The sequence below is a fragment of the Primulina huaijiensis genome, chromosome 6 (genome assembly GCF_012295235.1).
Source record: "Primulina huaijiensis isolate GDHJ02 chromosome 6, ASM1229523v2, whole genome shotgun sequence".
NCBI lineage: Eukaryota > Viridiplantae > Streptophyta > Magnoliopsida > Lamiales > Gesneriaceae > Primulina > Primulina huaijiensis.
The window spans coordinates 22,178,661-22,198,740 of record NC_133311.1 but is presented as its reverse complement, the minus strand read 5'-3'; the positions used below and the strand labels follow the sequence as shown (position 1 = coordinate 22,198,740).

The 20,080-nt window shown below is 35.4% G+C and overlaps 3 protein-coding genes across 3 annotated transcripts; all 3 read left to right on the top strand.

Annotated features, from left to right (window-relative positions):
• Positions 1 to 2,680: 2,680 nt before the first annotated feature.
• LOC140978370 (pentatricopeptide repeat-containing protein At4g02750) lies at positions 2,681 to 6,172 on the top strand. Its single transcript, XM_073443336.1, has 2 exons — positions 2,681 to 4,382; positions 4,979 to 6,172. Exons 1-2 carry the CDS (start codon positions 2,913 to 2,915, stop codon positions 5,783 to 5,785), a joined length of 2,277 nt encoding a protein of 758 aa, XP_073299437.1. The 5' UTR covers positions 2,681 to 2,912; the 3' UTR covers positions 5,786 to 6,172.
• A 2,879-nt stretch (positions 6,173 to 9,051) lies between these two features.
• Positions 9,052 to 12,445, top strand: LOC140978369 (uncharacterized). Its single transcript, XM_073443335.1, has 4 exons — positions 9,052 to 9,330; positions 9,446 to 10,405; positions 11,835 to 11,918; positions 12,024 to 12,445. Exons 1-4 carry the CDS (start codon positions 9,229 to 9,231, stop codon positions 12,159 to 12,161), a joined length of 1,284 nt encoding a protein of 427 aa, XP_073299436.1. The 5' UTR covers positions 9,052 to 9,228; the 3' UTR covers positions 12,162 to 12,445.
• Positions 12,446 to 13,033: 588 nt separating this feature from the next.
• On the top strand, positions 13,034 to 19,581 carry LOC140978368 (uncharacterized). Its single transcript, XM_073443334.1, has 4 exons — positions 13,034 to 13,302; positions 13,419 to 14,285; positions 18,584 to 18,667; positions 19,110 to 19,581. Exons 1-4 carry the CDS (start codon positions 13,168 to 13,170, stop codon positions 19,287 to 19,289), a joined length of 1,266 nt encoding a protein of 421 aa, XP_073299435.1. The 5' UTR covers positions 13,034 to 13,167; the 3' UTR covers positions 19,290 to 19,581.
• The last annotated feature ends 499 nt before the right edge of the window (positions 19,582 to 20,080 follow it).

Sequence of the window (20,080 nt, the reverse complement as noted above, 5' to 3'; positions counted from 1 at the left end):
ATATATATTACCCGATATACTTGAAAGTCAATAGTTTTTATGTTTTTGTTTTTCTTTCAGATTTAAAATATTTGAAATCAATGATGTTTTTATGTTTTTTCCGCTTTCGGAATTAAAAATCAGTTAAAACAATCAGAAATTAACGTTTGTGTGTCTATATATATATATATATACACACATGGTGCCTGGTGGACACTATTTAGACAAGAATTCTTTTAATAAAAGTTTGTTTTTTTAACAGTTCAAATGTGTTTTTATGTTTGTAAGGCTATATATCTTATAATCAGTGTTTTTTTTTTTTACTTTAACTTGTTTTCGTGCTAAAATTGTTATATCTGTTTTTGTATCAGGTTATATATGGTGAAATTTCGTTTTTTCGTGACTAAGTAGTTTTTGTTTATATAGATGTCACGTGAAATTTGTTATTCATGCAACTCATCTTATGTTTTTCCATGATATAATAAAGATCATGTTTATATTCACACGACTCATCGTTTGTTTTATGTGATGCAATGATAATTAACATGTAAGATGGATATTAGAACATTCTATACACAATTTACCCCAATTTCTCGAACTTTGAAAATATTTGAAGTCAATGGTGTTTTTATGTTTTTTTGTCCTCTCAGAGTTAAAAAAACATTTTAAAAATACAAAATTAATATATATTAATTATTACATGATGGAGAATGTTAGGACAAGAATTCTTTTTAATAAATGTTTGGTATTTTTTTTACATTTCAAGTGTTCTTTTTTTTGCTTGCGAGGCTATGAAGCATCTAATCACTGTATTTAACATATACTTGCAAGTGCAGTCTAGTTTTTCTTTCTCTTTCTTTATTTTGGAGTTTTTTTTTTCTCTTTAAAAATTTTCGTGTAGAATTCGTGCTATTCGTTTCCGATTTATGTTCTAATGATTGAAACACGTTTTTTTGTAAATAAGCAGTTTTTGTTTACGTAGATTTCACGTGAGATCTTTTCTATTCATGTTTATACATAATACATGAGATTCAACGAATGTTTTGCGTGATAAACACGTTTATATTCATATGACTCATCATATGATTTATATGATGAAATGATAATTAATATGTAAGATGGATGTTAGAACATTTCCTATATAAGTTTTTACCCAAAGCACTTGAACATTTTAAAAAAATTGAAATTTAGAGATAAAAGTCATTTAAAAAATCAGAAATTAACGTGTGTGCATATTTATTCTTATATTGGTAGACAATTTTTGGACAATAATTATTTTTAGTAATTTTTTTTTTTTTTGACATTTCAAAATGTTCTTTTTATCTTTGCGCGGCTACGTAGCTTCTAATCAATGTATTTTAACGAAGACTTGCATGTGCTATGGAGTTTTTCTCTTATTTTGGATTTTTTTCACTTGAATGTATTTTCATTCTGAATTCATGCTATTCGTTTTCGATTTATGTTATATTGGGTGAAATATGTTTTTCGTTAATAAGAAGTTTTTTTTTTTTTATATATTTCGACGTGAGATTCGTTTTTACTCACATTTATATTCACATGACTCGTTGTATGATCTGTGTGATACAATACTAATCGTATGCGCCACTAAGATTTTCTTTCTCTTCATTTATTTGAGAATTTTTTTTACTTTAATATGTTTTCGTGCTAAACTCGTGTTATCTGTTTTTTATTTATGTAATATAGAGTGAAACACATTTTTTCGGGATTAAATAATTTTTGTTTATGTAAATTTAACGCGAGATTCGTTGTTATTCATGTTTATCTTCATGCGACTCATCACATGTTTTGCGTATATATATGTTTGTTTGTTTTTTTCATTTTAAAATATTGTATTTATGTTTACGAGAATGAGGAGTTGTTAATAAGTGTATTTTGACGCGTTCTTGCATGCGCTACTAAGTTTTTCTTTTTCTTTCTTTATTTTGGGCTTCTTTTTTACTTTAACATGTTTTCGTGCTAAACTCTTGCTATCCGATTTTTATTTTATGTCATATAGAGTGAAACACGTTTTTTCGTGAATAAATAGTTTTTGTTTATGTTGATTTCATGATAGATTCGTTGTTATTCACGTTTATATTCACAAGACTGACCACATGTTTTGCATGATACAATAATGAACACATTGATATTTACGCTACACATAGTATATTTTGCATGACACAGTAATGATAACGTTTATATATATATGGAGCTTTTAATCAGTGTATTTTGACACATACTTGCATGTGCTACTAGTTTTTATTTTTATTTTTTAATTTTGGTTTTTTTTTTAACGTTTTTTGTGCTAAATTTGCGCTATCCGTTTTCGATTTATATTTATATAGGGAGAAACACATTTTTCCGTTAATAATTAGTTTTTGTTTATCTAGATTTCACGTGAGATTAATTGTTTTTAACATGAATCATCGTATGTTTTGAGCGTTATTATAATGAGCACATTTTATATTTACACGTCTCATCGTATATTTTGTGTGATACGATGATAAACGCGTTTACATTAACACGACTCGTCGCATGTTTTACGTGATGCAATGATAATTAACATATAATAAATATATTAAAACATTTCAATTTAGGGATTTTAAATTCACCTTTTATCAAATTTGTATTGATTATAATCGACAACGATATCATTTAAATTTCATAATTTGTAAAATTTCCTAAATGACATGTTCATCCAAGCTAAATTGACGAAGTTCTTGGTGGGAACTGCAGTTTTATACCAATCAAATATTATATTCTTCTTAAATTTTTTCAAGTATGGTCCATCCATATTGGCATGAATGTGATACGGTGAAGTTGTACTGCAAGTTATGAAATGAATGTATGTTAACTTCTATGGTAATCGCGCGCGCGCGCGCACAAGGTTGTAGTATGATTGAGCTGTGAAATGAGAATCCTTATCGCAATCCATGCGTTTCATCAGACAACTGCAGACGACTTTCTCTCGTTCTTACCAATCAAGAACGAGAATCCATGCTCAAACTACAACCTTGCCAGAGCGCAGGAACAACAAAGTTACGGACTCCGATATAGTGAAATGCAACATCGCCATCACCGATTATATGCGAAACGGCCAATGCAATGCGGCATTGCGTTTGTTCAACTCTATGCCTCGGAAAACTTCCGTTTCTTACAACACTATGATATCTGGGTACCTCTCAAATAGCAAGTTTGATCTCGCTCAGGAGCTGTTCGATGTAATGCCGCAGAGGGACTTGGTTTCTTGGAATGTGATGCTGAGTGGGCATATAAAGAACAAGAATCTTGGGGCAGCTCGTCTTTTGTTCGATGAAATGCCTGCAAAGGATGTTGTCTCGTGGAACGCTATGTTGTCGGGGTATGCACAGAACGGGCTCGTACATGATGCCAGGAGAATTTTTGATTTGATGCCACAGAAAAATGAGATCTCGTGGAATGGGATTCTTGCGGCTTATGTTCAAAATGGGATGATCGAGCAGGCTAGGAGGTTGTTTGATAGCAAGGAGAAGTGGGCTGTGGTTTCTTGGAATTGTTTGATGGGTGGCTACTTGAAGCAGAAGCGGATGGTCGAAGCAAGAGAGATTTTTGATCGTATGCCTGTTAGGGATGAAGTATCATGGAATACTATGATTACTTGTTATGCTCAAAATGGGAAGCTGGACGAGGCAAGGAGGTTATTCGAGGAGTCCCCGGTTCGTGATGTCTTTACATGGACAGCAATGGTGTCGGGTTATATACAAAATGGTAAGTTAGACGAGGCAAGGGGAATCTTTGACGAGATGCCTGAGAAGAGTGTCGTTTCTTGGAACGCAATGATCGCCGGATATGTACAGAGCAAGAACATGAATCTGGCTAGAGAATTATTTGACGCAATGCCTGGTAGGAACATTAGTTCGTGGAATACGATAATAACAGGTTATTCTCAAAATGGAGACATTGCTCATGCTAGAAGCTTGTTTGATAGAATGCATCATCGGGATTGCATCTCTTGGGCAGCAATAATTGCCTGTTATGCTCAGAGCGGTGATAGTGAGGAGGCAATACGAATGTTTGTCGAAATGAAGAGGGACGGAGAGAGAATAAATAGATCAGCGTTTACTAGTGTATTGAGTACATGCTCTGACGTCGCAGCTTTTGAGCTGGGGAAGCAAATACATGGCCGTGTAATTAAAGCTGGATATGAGTTTGGCTGCTTTGTGGGGAATGCTCTCCTTGCCATGTACTGTAGATGTGGGAGCATTGATGAGGCACAGGAAGTGTTCATTGGAATTGAGCATAGGGATGTTGTCTCGTGGAACACCATCATTATTGGTTATGCAAGACATGGATTTAGCAAAGAAGCTCTTGAACATTTTCACTCAATGAAACAGGCATGCATCCAGCCTGATGAAGTTACAATGGTAAATTTTGTTTGAGTGTATATTTGTTCTCGTTTTGCACAAGATTGGCTCGAGGATTCTTGATTTCACCTGTATGTTAAGTTTAATTAATAGTATTGCAGAACTGTACGTGTTTATTACTTCATTTTGAATTCCTACTCATGCTGTTAACTTCATGAATCACCTATATCCCTTAATTGTTCTGCATTTTGCATCGAGTCTATCACTCAAGCCCATGTAGTGGAACCAATTTTACTTGAGAAACACTGTTCATAGACTTTTCCTCCTTTTAATGTCGGGAAATACATTATATGGGAATTGAAGGTGGCTGAAGTTCACCCTATAGCATCTCAAACCATACCGTGAATTTTGTAATGCTTCTTTTTTAGTTCACATCAACTTCCCAACTATGAAAATTTAATGAACAGAGAGAAAAAATAACAGTGAAAAAGGCCTTCTTTCCCAAAGAAGTGAGCATTTATTATCTGTGCAAAATATGTGCAGGTGAATGAAGTGTTTTATTTTATGTTTCTCTGTTTTGAGTACGTGCAATCTGTCTACATCTATTGATTGTCGTTACTCAGTAGTCAGTACTCACTTGTGTTGTTTTCATGTAGGTTGGTGTTCTGTCCGCATGTAGTCACACAGGCTTGGTAGAGTTGGGCAGAAAGTACTTTGATTCCATGAATCATGATTATGGCATAGTGGCAAATTCAAAGCACTATACTTGCATGATTGATCTTTTGGGTCGTGCAGGACGGCTAGATGATGCTCAAAATCTGATGAAAAATATGCCTTTCGAGCCAGATGCAGCAACATGGGGGGCCCTCCTTGGTGCCAGCAGGATTCACGGAAATACCGAGTTAGGAGAAAAGGCGGCTGAAATGATATTTGCATTGGAACCTTGGAATGCTGGAATGTATGTTCTTCTTTCCAATTTATATGCAGCTTCAGGCAGGTGGCTTGATGTTAATAAAATGAGATTGAAAATGTGGGATACTGGCGTTAAAAAAATACCGGGGTATAGCTGGGTGGAAGTTCAGAATAAGATTCACACGTTTTCAGTAGGAGACTTTGCTCATCCTGAGAGTGATATGATACTTGCTTTCTTGGAAGAGCAAGATTTGAAGATGAAACTGGATGGTTACATCTCAACCACAAAACTGGTTTTGCATGATGTAGAAGAAGAGGAGAAACAGCAGATGCTAAAGTACCATAGCGAAAAATTAGCTGTTGCATATGGAATTATTAAGATACCCGAAGGGAGACCTGTTCGTGTTTTTAAAAACTTGCGGGTTTGTGAGGACTGCCATACGGCTATCAAACACATGGCGAAGATCATGGGCAGATTGATAATCTTGCGTGATCCTAACAGATTCCATCACTTCAATGGGGGAGAATGTAATTGTGGGGATTACTGGTAAATCAACCTTACATCATGCAGGCAAAAATGACACTTAAAGAAACCAGAGGATCTGTGTGATGAGTTATTGTCCAAAGTAATTCAAAGTGATTCAAATTTCGGCAAACTTGACTATTGGGAAGAGCTTGATGTTAAATCATTTAAAATAGTCAGGGAGTCTGGTCCTTGAGTCAAATGCACCAGGCATTCAAGAATTGACAAATTGCTTTGCTCCAATGTAATTGGTGAGATGCATACAAAAAAGCCGGGTCATCGCCAAAAGGATTAAATGTTGATAATATATGGGTGTTTTGGAAGTATAATTTTAAAATTCTCAATTTTTATTTCGATTTTGAAATTCGTGTAAATATGTCGATACTGATAACATTTCATAAATTTTCGATAATTATTTATGTCCTCTTCAATCTACCTACCGAAATATATCTTAGTTAAAATTAACAAACTTTATAATTTAAAATAATTATTCAAAGCTTTTAGCTCAGAGAATTTGAAGAGGCAGATGCCTCTTTTTACAATGTAAACCTACCGAAAGGTCTTGAAACAAAAATTTCGCAAAGCTGATTCCAATTACACATTGGATAGAAAAGACTTCTCAATCATTTACTGATTTTTTAAAATAGTTATACATGTTGATGTATTGATATAAGCTACATAGTTTGGATGTAGACTAAAGAAGTTTGACGATGTAATGTTAACGTTGATAATTTCATATAAATATCTTTCAATGGAAAGATAATATTGTAGAGATGATTTTAATATATTAATTTTTTATTATATTTAACAACTTTGTATTTAAAAAACAGAATAAAATTTCACATAATTTTTAAAAAAAATAAAATTATACATAATTAAATCTTAAAACCTGAACGTAATTTTTTTTTTAAAAAATATAACATAGTTAAAAAAAACACACATAATTTTAAAAATACACATAATAAAAAATGACACTTAATTAAAAAGTAGACGAAATTCACTAAGGTGTTTCCGAATACTGACACGTTGCTCCAAAAAGCCATTTAACTCTTGTGTGATATGGAAAATTCGATCCTCACACTCATGCAGGATCCACGGGTCCGGTCCATACTGTTACTAACAACCAAAAACAAAGATATCTAAAAATGCAAGCGGAAAAGAATCTCGTGGATGATGTTATCTCCATCTTTTCAAGTATTGAGAGTGGCAACTTTCTCAACAACCCATCGGCCTCTTCATCTTGCTCCGCAATCAGATCTTCCTGCTAACCAATGGAAAAAGATTATTTATACGACCGGTAAAAATGATTGCAAGATGCGTGGGCAATTTCACCGGGTCTGAGTTATGAAAAATGATGAGAGATGAGAACACATCGACTTATTTACCAACTTATCTTATTTGCTACTTATGAACCTCAGAAACATGTTCACGAGCTCAAGATCTTGATTGTTAATATTTTTCATTAGATAGAGGCTGACACTACCGTCTACAAGTAAAATCGATGATCACTTCATATAATTGTACAGTAAATTCAACAAGAAACATGTAAATTTGCAAGGAAGTATCATATCTTTATCATAGACATACTTAGATAGTGAAGCATGATGCCGTAGGATATGAGAGCTTTTTCCACCTTTATCATGATGCTCCTCCAGATGCGCAAACTGTCTCTTGAATCTATTTCACTCCGGGAAAAAAAAAAGTATAAACCTTATTTGATGCTGACTTGACCCACAAAGTTGATTACCATAATCAACTTCTGTCTCTAGCATCTCAACATCAATAACCAAAGTCGGAGAAACCAAATTCAGTATCCAATGCAAAGAAAATGGCTCCAGCTGCCAACTCGAACTCGGGAAAAAAAAAAATCTTTTGTATCGCATACAAAATATTAACAAGTTGTATTCTTGTACGAGTTGTAAATGTCCTTACATAACCCTAATGATCACAAGAATATATATTTGAGTGAAAAAATAAATCATTCACACGTTACACCACTAAGTATGATCTTTATCACGAAGTATATATGTCATTCATGAGTTACAACTGGCCTAACCTTGGGTGCACAACATGAATTTTGGTATATGGACTGATCATATATTGATATTATTATCATGTATCTTGATCAGAACTTTATTCTAATTATTTTTTTTACATCTTCTGAAAATAATTAAAATTTTTAATCAAAGTTCATTCATTTGGATGAAATGACGAGAAATTTGACTTTTGAAAATATTTGTTTATTCTTTTAGAATTTTGATATACAAATAATATATGTTTTTTAAATATCTTTTTATGTTCTTTGTATTATTAAACGTCATTCTCAATCAAGATATCGAATTCAATAAAAAAAAATCAAATAATAAAATTGCTATCCGCCTTTTAAGTGTTTAATCAAATTATAGTAACATTTTTTTAATACAACAATAAATAATTATTCAAACACTCATATTTACTAATTTTAGTCATTAATTGCATGTCTATTTATGCTTGCTAGAGATATGTCCTACTCATATAAATATAAGATAAATAATATGTTGGCTCGTTTGGATGTCCAAGTTAGTAAATCGATCATATGAACGTTGGTTAATGATAATGAGTTGGAGTAATCCTACTACAACCACTTTCCGTCTAATTCTGTCACACTTGATTTGATTAGTGTGATTTGTAGACTACTGATTATTATGTTAGTCCAATAGTTTACTCTCTCGTCATTAAAAACATAAGGAATCTATTATTTATCCACACATACTTAACTTGGGTATGAAGAATTACCGAGAGGAATTTTAGTAAATTGTTAGGTTTTACGAGAAGATTGGTATGGGTTATTGTAACAATATACAAGTGATTTAGGATTAAAATAAAATAAATTAATAACATGTATTAATATTAGTAAAAAAATATAACAATTTAATAACGAAATCCAAATCCAATATTTTTTAAAAAACATGAAATACATTTATTATTAGGGATGACAATTTCCTCCGAACCCATTGGAGGATCCGATACCCGACCCGAATAGAAGAGGGTATGGAGTTNGGGTATGAGTATCCGATAATCCGATGGGTATGAGGATGATGATGAAATTCAATACCCGATAGGTATGAGGATGAATTTAATAAATGGGTATGAGGATGGATGTATGAAATCCGCCCCATATCTTACCCATGGCCATCCCTATTTATTATACTAGAGTCACGGCTAATTACATAAAAATAAAAAATAAAAATAAAGAGATCAGGCGAAGAGTGATCCTGTCTTTCAAACTAGATATAAAACCTAAAAAATTGTCAAAATCAAAAAATTTGTGGGTAAACGATTGACAAACCACGGGCTCCAACGGTTGACGGTTCCATTCCTCAACCCGTATCCGTTTTCATACCCTTCTCCTCCCTTCTTCTCTCTCTCTCACACACACACACACACACACACTGCAAGTCTGTTTCTTGATTTCCACATTAAAGTGTGCGTATGGCTCCACAGCCACCCACCACCGATCTAAATGTCCCGGAAGCCGCCGCCGACCCAACTCCCTCTCTCCCTGCTGTCCACAATCACCCACCTTATGCCGAGGTGTTTTCTTCAAAATCCAACTTCAACTAAGTGTTTCTTTTTCACTTCTGTCCAAGTCCATGGATACATTTTTTTTTTCTCGTGGGTGTGATTTTTTTTTTTCGTGTTTGAGCAGATTATAACGGATGCCATAGCGTCGTTGAATGAGCGAAATGGGTCGAGCAAGAGAGCTATTGCTAAGTACATAAAGACCCATCACACGAACCTGCCGCCTACTCACGCATCACTGTTGGCCACACACTTGAAGCGGTTGAGAGATGACGGTCTGATTTTGATGGTTAAGAACTCGTACAAGCTTGCTGGATCTGCGCCTCCACCTCCTGTTTCCTTAAATGGGGCTGATTCTATTGGGAAAAAGAAGCGGCCTGGACGCCCTCCTAAGAATAAGTCCGTGCAAGATGCTCTACCTGTTTTTGGTGAACAGTCCTTGCCTGAGAACCCTGTGCCAGATATTGCTCCCCAGCAGCAGAATGCGGCTACTGGGCCACTGGGTTCTGTGAATGTTGCCACTGGTCTAGTTGGTGGGCCTGTCGTGGGCGGGAACCCCAGAGGCCGTGGTCGTCCCCTTAAACAGGGTGGGGTCAAGCGTGGGCGTGGTCGCCCGATAATAAGTGGCGGCCTCCAGGCTAGTGTTGGGAGGAGCAGGGGAAGGCCTAAGAAGAACGCCGCTTCCCCTGTCATGGCCGGGACCAGCAGAGGCCGTGGACGTCCGCCTAAGGTGGCTAATGGAGAGGGAAAGGTGGCAGATGTTGACGGTGGGACAGTGGGTTCTACGGCAGTTGTCGTTGGTACTGGTGGTGCGTCGATTGTAGCAGGTGGTGAACTTTCCCTGGTGGCTGGGAAGCGCAGGGGGCGGCCACCAACGTCTGGTAGCGAGGTTAAAAAGCCTAGGAAGGTGACCGCTGGTGGTGCGTCGATTGTAGCAGGTGGTGGACTTTCTCAGGTGGCTGGGAAGCGCAGGGGGCGGCCTCCTAAGGAGGCTGGTAGTGAGGTTAAAACGCCTAATAAGGCGGCCGCTGAGGAGCCAAAAAAACCTAGGAAGCTTAGTGGAAAGCCTCTGGGACGACCGAGAAAGGTAAAGCTGTGATATTTAGCGAGTTCAATTTCAAATAGACCCATATCAATTGTTTACTTTGACTCATGAGTTGATGTTTACAAACTAAGAAGTATGAACGATTCAACTACTGTTTTGTGGGCGAAACTACTGTAGAGATTGTTGCTTCACCTGAGTGATGGGCAAAGGAAAATTGGTCTAGATTGCTTTTTGTATTTCTTTTCAATTCATGATGAAAATGAAATCACCGGATTGAAACGTCTGTGGACCTTTTGACAGTTCAAATGCTTCGTTTAGTTCCCTAGATAATGACTTTATTCACATGTTGACTAAGATAGTTCTGGCAATAAATACCAATTCCAAGAACTGATTGTTCGGGTGAATGATGCCATTCTGTCATGGCGTATTTAAAATTAGAATAAGCCTAAAAATGAGCAATTCAGGGGAATGAAATGTAGATGCAATTGTAATAATTTGAACAAGTAATATGAAAAGATTTTCTAAAATAAGGAAATTGAGGTGGCTGTTCAAATAAATGCGTAAACTCTTGGGGAGATTGTTTACGGGTATTACATCACATTGTTTTCTTATACTGAGCTCAGGAAGATTCAAAGTCGCATTTTTGTTCCCTTGTACAAATATTTTCCACTAGAGGTCTCTCATAGAACTTTCATCAACCTAGTGTACTGACTTTATTCATTAGGGGTTTGTCGGAAAACAATGGATTTATAAATTAACATAACTTATGTTGCGATTAGATCATTGTAAAACTTTAAATTGATCAAAATGAATATTAGATAATGAGAGATTAATATTAAAAATATGTTTGTTGAAATGTGCATTGTTGATCTCAATAGTGGTTTTGGATGAATGAAATAAGACATTTGATCTCACAAAAGAAGATAAAAAACCATCTATGCTTGATTTATTTCCAGCATTTTCTGAAAAAAGTATAAGAACATGATGCATGTGTGATTTTGTTTTTGAAAGATGATTTTTTTAATATTTTTTTTATAACTGTAGATGCACATCATAAGAATGTATTGCATTGAGTTGGTGATACCACGTTATGGAATAATTTTTTTATCGTATGTAAGGTGTTCTAAGATTTTAAAGTTCAATATATTGTTGTTAAGTGTGGTAAAAATAGAATATTTATTTTCGGGGAGTAGATAATTTTATGAAAAGTAGTCATGTTGGGAGGTTTGAAGACGAACAAAAATAATTATGGGGGAAGAAAAAGAAAATGAGTGTGTAAAGTTTGGTGACGTTGGTTAATTGTTATTTTCTGTTCTTATATTTTTTTTGTAACAGTGTTCTAAATTTCTATTCATGAACAAAATTTATTGTTTTTGTATTATATCAAACTGACACCTTCATTTTTACTTTCATATACGTCTATGTTGCTGAACTAGTTTATGTTTTGTGCCTGCTTGTCTATGGTTTCTAGACTGCATCAACATCAGGTAGTCAAACTCCAGTCAACCCACAGCAAATTGCTTGCCTTGATCCCAATGGAAAACTGCAATATTTTGTAAGTTTTCTACATATTTTGTAGATGTTTGTTTCATTGAAATACATATGTGATGAAATTTGCAATTATGGTCTCATAAAAATTTCATTTTTGAACTTGCTGCAGCAATCAAGAATCAAGCATACAGTGAACATCATAAGGCCACACTTGAATAGCGAAACTACCCTTACCGCTTTGCAAGAACTAGAAACTCTAGCGGAAATGGATGTGAATACAACATTGAACATTCCACCCCAAAGTTAAAATAGATACACTAACTAGCGGAAGGAGTAAACTTAGTTGTGACAGACAGTTGGAAGACAAATAGGTGACCTGCGTTACATTAGGCAGAAGGTTAGGAGGGTGATACTGATGGAAACTTGATTTAGGACAAAGCCTCTTTCATTTGTTTGTGTTTAGTCTGAATGCAGCTGTGCTGATCAGGAATTATTGTGCAGTTTCGCTTTACTTGGTTTCATTTCAACCATGTCTTAAAACATTTTGTTAATTGAAATCCTTCTATTGTGACTAAGATTTCGTGTGACCAACTTGCGACCCTTGAGTTTGAAGTGTCATGCTTATATCACTGCGGCATTTCATGATGTTCTGTTCGACTTCAGGTGACTTTACGTCTAACGAGCTCGCGCAATAAGTCGAATCGAGCTTGTGTTTGGGCAATGTGATATTATATTATGGTTGGTTATGTTATGTTGCACCGGGACAACCATTGGATGAGGTGAAAGACAGGGTCGATTATTCGGTTAAACTTAAAACCGAATTGATCGAACAAACTTTTTAAAACGAACTACTCGAATTTCTTTTCCGCAAACCGAAATGACCGACCGAACTTATAATATTCAACTATACAAATCTCTAGTTCTGTTGTTTAATTAATTTGATTTCAAACACTGTAATCTAGTATAAGATTTACAAAAATCTTTGTCTAAATTTTTTTCGTCATATTCAGTCCCTACATTTATTGGGAAAAAAATAGTTCGAAACCAAATTATGTTAAAAGTATTTAAATTTGATCAAATGAAAATAATCTGTTATTCATAATATATAGTAGATGATCGATAAAAAAAATAATAGATAACCAAAAATTAATTTTCGGTCCAACGGTCCAATGATCTGCAAAGTCTGGGCCGTACGTAAATCTTTGTTCATCGTTAAATCCGATCCTATCCACTTCCAATTACTCTTTTTCACTAAAAACTTCACCTTCAATTTCAATCTCTCTGGCTCAGATTTCCTCTCTCGCTCTGCGTATATGGACCTACGTCTGGATCCACTTTCGTCCATCGAACCCATGGCCAACGCTGCCGCTACTCCTCATCACTCAGCTTACGCCGCCAATCCAACACCCACCAACCCCGCTACCCACAATCATCCACCTTATGCGGAGGTACTTTCACTGATACCCCAACTTAAAGAAAATAGTGACACGAATTTTTTTTTTCCCGGCTCTTTCTTCAATTTGTTAGATTTTTGGTGGTTTTTTTTTTGTTTTGTTTTTCGTAGATGATTACGGCGGCTATAGCGGCGTTAAATGAGCGGAACGGGTCGAGCAAGAAGGCTATCGTTAAGTACATAGAGTCTCATTACTCGAACCTGCCGCCGACTCACTCATCTCTGTTGACTCATCACTTGAAGCGGTTAAAGAACAGCGGTCAAATTTTGATGGTCAAGTACTCTTACAGGCTCCCTAGATCTGGTGTTTCATCACCCGTGTCTGCAAACGGCACCGTTACTGATTCTACTACTTCTGTTGGATCAAAGAAGCGGCCTGGTCGCCCTCCGAAGGCCAAGTCTGTTCAAGCTGCCGTGCCTGTTTTTGCTCAGCAGGACGTGCCAATGAATGATGTTCCTGTTGTTGTCCCAGGGCTGGTCGAACAGCAGAATGCTGCTGTTGGGCCATTGGGTTCGGCACATGTTGCTTTTGTCCCGGGTGGCGGCCCTTCAGTGAGTGGGGTCACGAGAGGCCGCGGTCGTCCGCCTAAACAGGGTGCGTCGAAGCTTCGTCCCCCAAAGATTGGTGGAGTCCTGACTGGAGGTGGGAGGGGCAGGGGAAGGCCAAAGAAAATTGCTACCCCTCCTGCTGCGCGGGTGAAGCGGCTAGGTAGGTCACGTGGGCGACCACGGAAGGTGAATAATCCGGAGGTAGGAGTGGCAGCTGTTGGTGGCGGCGTGGTGGGGCCTCTGGTGATTGGTGGTGCTGCTGCGGATGGTGCGCTGCCTGCAGGGAGTGGAGTTGTGTCAGTGGCAGGAAAGCGCAGGGGGCGACCACCAAAGGCTGGTGGTGAAGCAAAGAGGCCTAGGATGGTGGCTACTGGGGAGCCCAAGAAGCCAAGGAAGCTCGGTGGGAAGCCTTTGGGCCGGCCGAAAAAGGTGAAACTCTTATTAAGATAAAGTTGATTTTAAGTAACGTGCCAGTAAACTTTTCGTTGTTATTCTCATCTCATCTGTTGCTAAGGGCAATAACAGTTTTTCTTAAAACATGCAAATTTAGGCCAATTCTTCAGAAGTAGTTGTTTCCATTGAGTGCAGGTCGCAAGAAATTTTGTATGGAATGAGTGCATTTGTATGTTTTGCATGGTTAGATAGACTAGTAAAATAAAGTTAGAGTGGGCTACTAATGGGACTTTCAATATGGTTTGATAGTTCGAATGTACTGCTTGTGTTTTCATCACCATTGTGATTTGTTTTATCTTAGGGCCTGTCTCCTGTTGATTAAATCTGTTCAAAAGTTTGGGCCACTTAAATCTCATTTTGAAATATTCGCACACAAAACTAAAATCCGGTTTTGAGGTTTAGTTTGTGGTGGAATGAGACTAGTGTATTTAGGAAGTAAAATTCCTTCGTAAATCATAACATAGTAGGTGTGAAGTACCCGTTTTATTCATTATTATACATTAATGTCATAATATGTTTACTTCAAAATATTGCTGATGCTAGAAAATGTCTATTTGCAAAGCTAAAATAAAGTTTTTATAAATTCTGATACTAGTGGAAAATATTTTAAAATGTTGATATCAAGTGACTTGCTCGGGGAGTATCACCAAATACCAATTTTGTAGTCATTTAGTATTTTTCGTGGCTTCATATGATAGTAACACACCATACCATTCCAAATTGTACTTTATTCACCGAGCGACAAATTTAGTAACCTAACTCCCTTTTAAGGCATTGAATTGTGATGAGACGAAACTAGCTCCTTTAGTGTGTGTAATCTTCTTAGTGTTTCAAGCCGTAGTATTTACGCTCACTATCTGAGTTGTTGCTATCAAGAAATATTGTAGTCTTCATCAATTGACTTTATTCTCTTGAGACGATGTTTTACTGATCTAGCTCCCGTTTTAAGCATTAACTAATTATTCCTTCAGACGTTCAAGTAACTTTCATTGCTTGTTAGATGTAAATTAACTTCCATTGTTCATCATTCAAATCTGCTGCTAAAACTTCTAAAAATGGTCTCACAAGATTTAATTATCTATGTGGATGGTTATACATGCGATTTTAATATCTTTAACAATGGTAAAAAATTGCAAATAAAATAAAGAAAAAATTAACTTGTTCTACAAATGCAGATCCAAGTGAGTTATTTCACGGTTTTATTATGTTTTTTAATGTCCGAGGATAATCATTGATGATGATATATTTTTTACCACGCTTAAGTTTATTGAAGGGGTTTACTTAACAAATGATTTTGTCTACATCATGGAAGGATAATTTATTTAGGCTACCTTTGTACAAATTGAGAAGTTACTTCGTTGTGTGATGAAACTAATGCTTTCAAGTTTTTCCAAATCTTTTGGAGATTGTTAGCTACAGCTTACCTTGCATAAAATATTGGCCTATGTTTGTATTAATTTCCTCAAACATGTTACATCTCCTAAATAAATCTAAAATATTATCACCTCAATTTCATTTTTCCCAAAAGTATAAAATATATGCAATTTTTTTTCTGTTTCAACATAATAATTATTATTATACAATACTCTTAACCTAATATGCTGCATCTTTAGAATTTTAAAATATCACATACAACACCCCCACCTCCACCCCCACCCACACATGCATGTTGCATGATATCACTTACCAACTCATTCTAAGGTGAAATGATAACTACAGGAAAACCATATCTCCTCAATCCAAACATAAACTAAGATCTCCGATACAATCTCAAAAACTTATTTTCAGGCTGTGTTCTAAAACTCGGGCTAGGCGACCGCCTAGGCGTCTCCTAGGTGCTAGGCGCTACCCGAATGCACCGAAAAGGTGCTAGGCTGCCAGCCTAGGCGGCAAGGGCGCTCCTAGGCTGGTCTAGGCGTTTAAAGTTTTTTTTGGGATTTTTTTTGGGCTTTTAATTTTTGAAAACCCAATTAAACAAGTACATGACATGAGAAAGTATTTTATGTTTCCATATGCAACTTTTTGGGATTGACAACCCAATTAAACGCTTGTCCTAACACACCACTCTCATTTTTTTGTCTGTTACTTCTGCACACATAAGAAAATCGAATCAGACCTTAAAGGTAATTTATTTCTTTATTTTGATTTCTCTTGCGTTATTTATTATCATGACCTACCTTAAGTAGAATAAGCAGGATGAATAAACCAAGTGTCAATTAGATTTTAACAAGTTTGGGCTGAAATTTATTCTAAGAACCATTACAAGTCTCTTGATACCGTGGAATCCGCCTAGTGTCTTAGCGGCCTAGGCTCTAGGTGCTGGTCTGAGTTCCGACGCCCAACCAGCGCCTAGCGAATTTTAGAACTTTGTTTTCAGTAAACATAAATTCTTGAAAATGTGACGAATGAAACCTAGCTTTGGTATTGTTTGTGATATTAACACACAGGAATTGTACAGAACACAAGAGAAAATGTGGGAAAACTGGAAAATTATCTTCGGTTTCTTATTAAATAGGGACCTAACCAGGAGAGTGTACATGGGTGGAGCTAAACTATATGCATAAATGTAAATATTTATGTGAAGAAAATTACTAACAAAAAAATTATTTCATCAATCTCTTGAGAGAGGGAAAAAAACTTTTCTTTGATCTTGTAAGCTTCATTCTAAGAAGGTATGTTAATGGACCCAAGTCTTTGATTTCAAATTAATGAGCGCTGAGGATTTTTAGCTCATAAAGCTCAAAAGCACCATCTCCATTCAAAATGATATCATACATGAACTATCGATATTTCTACTCTCTGTTCTCTTGAGTGTTTATAAATCATTGTATGATTGGCTTGACTTTGCACATTACTTTGAAGGTTGACGGCCTTTCAAATTTGTCAAAACTAGGTCCTAGGGAATTGTTTATCAGCGTACAATGACTTCCTTAATTGGCAAATTTCTTTTTGTCCAAATTTTTCTTCCAAGCATGGCGGTAAGTTTATTAACACTTGTTATTACCATTCAACAAAGTGTTCTTTACATCAAATTGTTTCCGATGCTGGTTAAGATGAATTGAATGAGAAAGTAACGCTTGGACATGATATTGGCACATAAGAAATTATGTTCAGAAGACCCCTATCTCTAGACCTAAACTCTCAAGTACTAGAATTCTACTAAAAAACAACTCTTTATAGTGTTTAACTAGGACACCAATTTCTTGTATTTGAAGATTATTATTTAACTAGGAGATCACTTATGTTAAATCATGTGCATACATTTACTAACGGATGTTCTTTTGTTCCACTGAATCGGTCCATTGAAATGGATCGCCTAAGTGGACAATCCCAAAATATTTCTTAGTTTTTGGATAATGTGACGTCCACGTGGGTAGGTAATGTTGGCATCGTTTTTTATTGTCTAAAGAGATTTTCGATGGAGATTGTATTAGAAAACATGATTCATGTTTAGTTTCATTTTCTAGAGGATACATTTTTATTGCAAATATCATTTCATTCAAAAGTTTGTTGACATAGTGTTGTCACATATTATATACTCCATCCGTCCCAAATATAAAGACTACATTTTTTCTCAATAAATAAAGGTAAAATGAATCAATTCTTTATGAAATTATTTTTCGAATAATTTTCTTAATCTGTGTGAAAAACAAATAGACCTGTAATTTTGGGCGTGAGGGGTTATTTAGTTAATTTAATTTAATAGTGTATTATGATATATTCTAGAATTTATAAATATTGGGTTATACTATAAAATAATATTATAGTATTTTTGGGAAGAAAGAAATTTAAATTACAAGTAATTATGTTAGGAGAGATGAAATTAAATTAAGATTATATGTCTGCAGAAAATTGTATCGGAGAATGGAATTTATGTTTGGTTTTATTTGGGAGAAATTGAAAGTATCTTTTAAAAAGAGATATGAACATAGCCGAAAGATTTCTCAAAACTTACATCTACCACGTAATTTATAAAGGTCTTTGTGTATAATTGTTATCATCATATCACGAGTTTCTTGACAAAATGGTAGATTTTATCTTGAAGTATAAGTATGCTATTAAATCAAGCTGAAGAAAATTAATGAGCCAGACTTTGCATTGTGAAGGATCTCGGATAGGTTTTTTTTTCTGTTGATGCTCCTTGTTGCACGTCTTTTCGATTACCTATCAATTTCCAGATGAGCACGCAAAAATCTGTGTTGCTTCTCTTACTAAAGTTAAGCGCAGTCATTTATGTTACTAATGAGTTTTGCCTTGGCTTGTGTGATTGCTAGCTTGCATCAGGAATCATGAATCAGCCTTCAGACAACCAGCTCCTGATGGCCTACCTTGATGTTAAAGGAAAGCTCGAATATTTTGTAAGTTGGAGAAACGTTTAGCTGTTAATGTGGTTTATATATTCTTTTATAATGGATCTGTGCATGGTTCTGTGCAATGTTCAGCATGTTTAAGACATGGCGGGTTTTTTTTTAATTAGTTCTTATAAGTACAAAATAAAAATTATCACCTATTCGTGATTCTTATTTCATATATATGTTGAAAGATAATTTCATTTTTTTTACATTTAAGTATGCTAATGGTTTTAACTTATTTGACTACGCTTTCAACATTGAAGCACGCTAAAATATGTCTAAGTCATGCACGTCGTCGATTAAAATGTATTCACTTGCTGAACTGCTTTTTTTTGTTTTCTAAAAAAAGTGCACAACGGATTGTCAATGTTGTAATGTCTTTCTTTATGTATGGTAATTTCGTAATTGTGTGCTGATTGGGGTGGCGTGTGCTTCATTAATTTTGCAGCAATCAAGAATCAAGCAAACAGTTAGCGATATAAAGCCATACTTGAACGATGAAGCTACAGCAAGTGCACTGCAAGAACTAGAAACTCTAGCAAATATGGAGATCAGTCCGTCGAATGTTCAGCCCCACCAGCCCCAACCCCAACCCCAACCCCAACCCCAACCCCAACCTCAAAGTTAATCTTCGCTAATTTGCTGACTGTCTGAATGGTGGACCCGGGTGTAACTAGATGGGAATCGTGTACTGTACGGGATAGCTTTTCTTGAACATGATCAGTTCCATGTGTATTTATGTGGATGATTAAGAATATGACTTGTATGTCGATGTTCTTGTTTGTATGTAGCTACACTAATTAGCAGAACTGCAGTGTAGTTTCTTGTCTTGGTTCCACGTGTATTGTATAACCTCTTTGTAGGATTCCCGTTCCCTTGTTGAATCTTTTAATGTTGGATAGATCACATTTTCATGTTCAGTTGGATTTTGTGTGCCGCATTTTAATGTGTACACGTTGGTATGATACTCGACTCCGCTCAAGGTTGTCCATCATTTTTACTATGATAAGCCCTTAAAAGACTTTTAAGAATTAATTAATATTAAAATAAAATTGTAATTTTTTTTAAAGCAATATACAAATTTCAATTTGTATCGATTTTTTTCTAAATTTGTTCGTCCAAAATTTTTACTTTTAAACACTGTACAAGAATGTTGGAAATTCTTTAAACCCATTTTTTTATAAAAATTTCTCAACGGCTCTTTCTTAATATTTTTTTTTAAATCTTGTAAGGAAGAATTAATTGTATGGAGCATTTTCATTTAGAACGTGTAGGCTTGCTTGTACTTCTGTCTCAGTTATATAGTTTTTTTAATCAAATATTTAGTCAAATTTCTATATCAGTAGCTTTTTTTTTTTTTTACTAATATACATCTATTAATTAAGTTTTAAAACGTGCTATAATTTTTTGACTGAATTA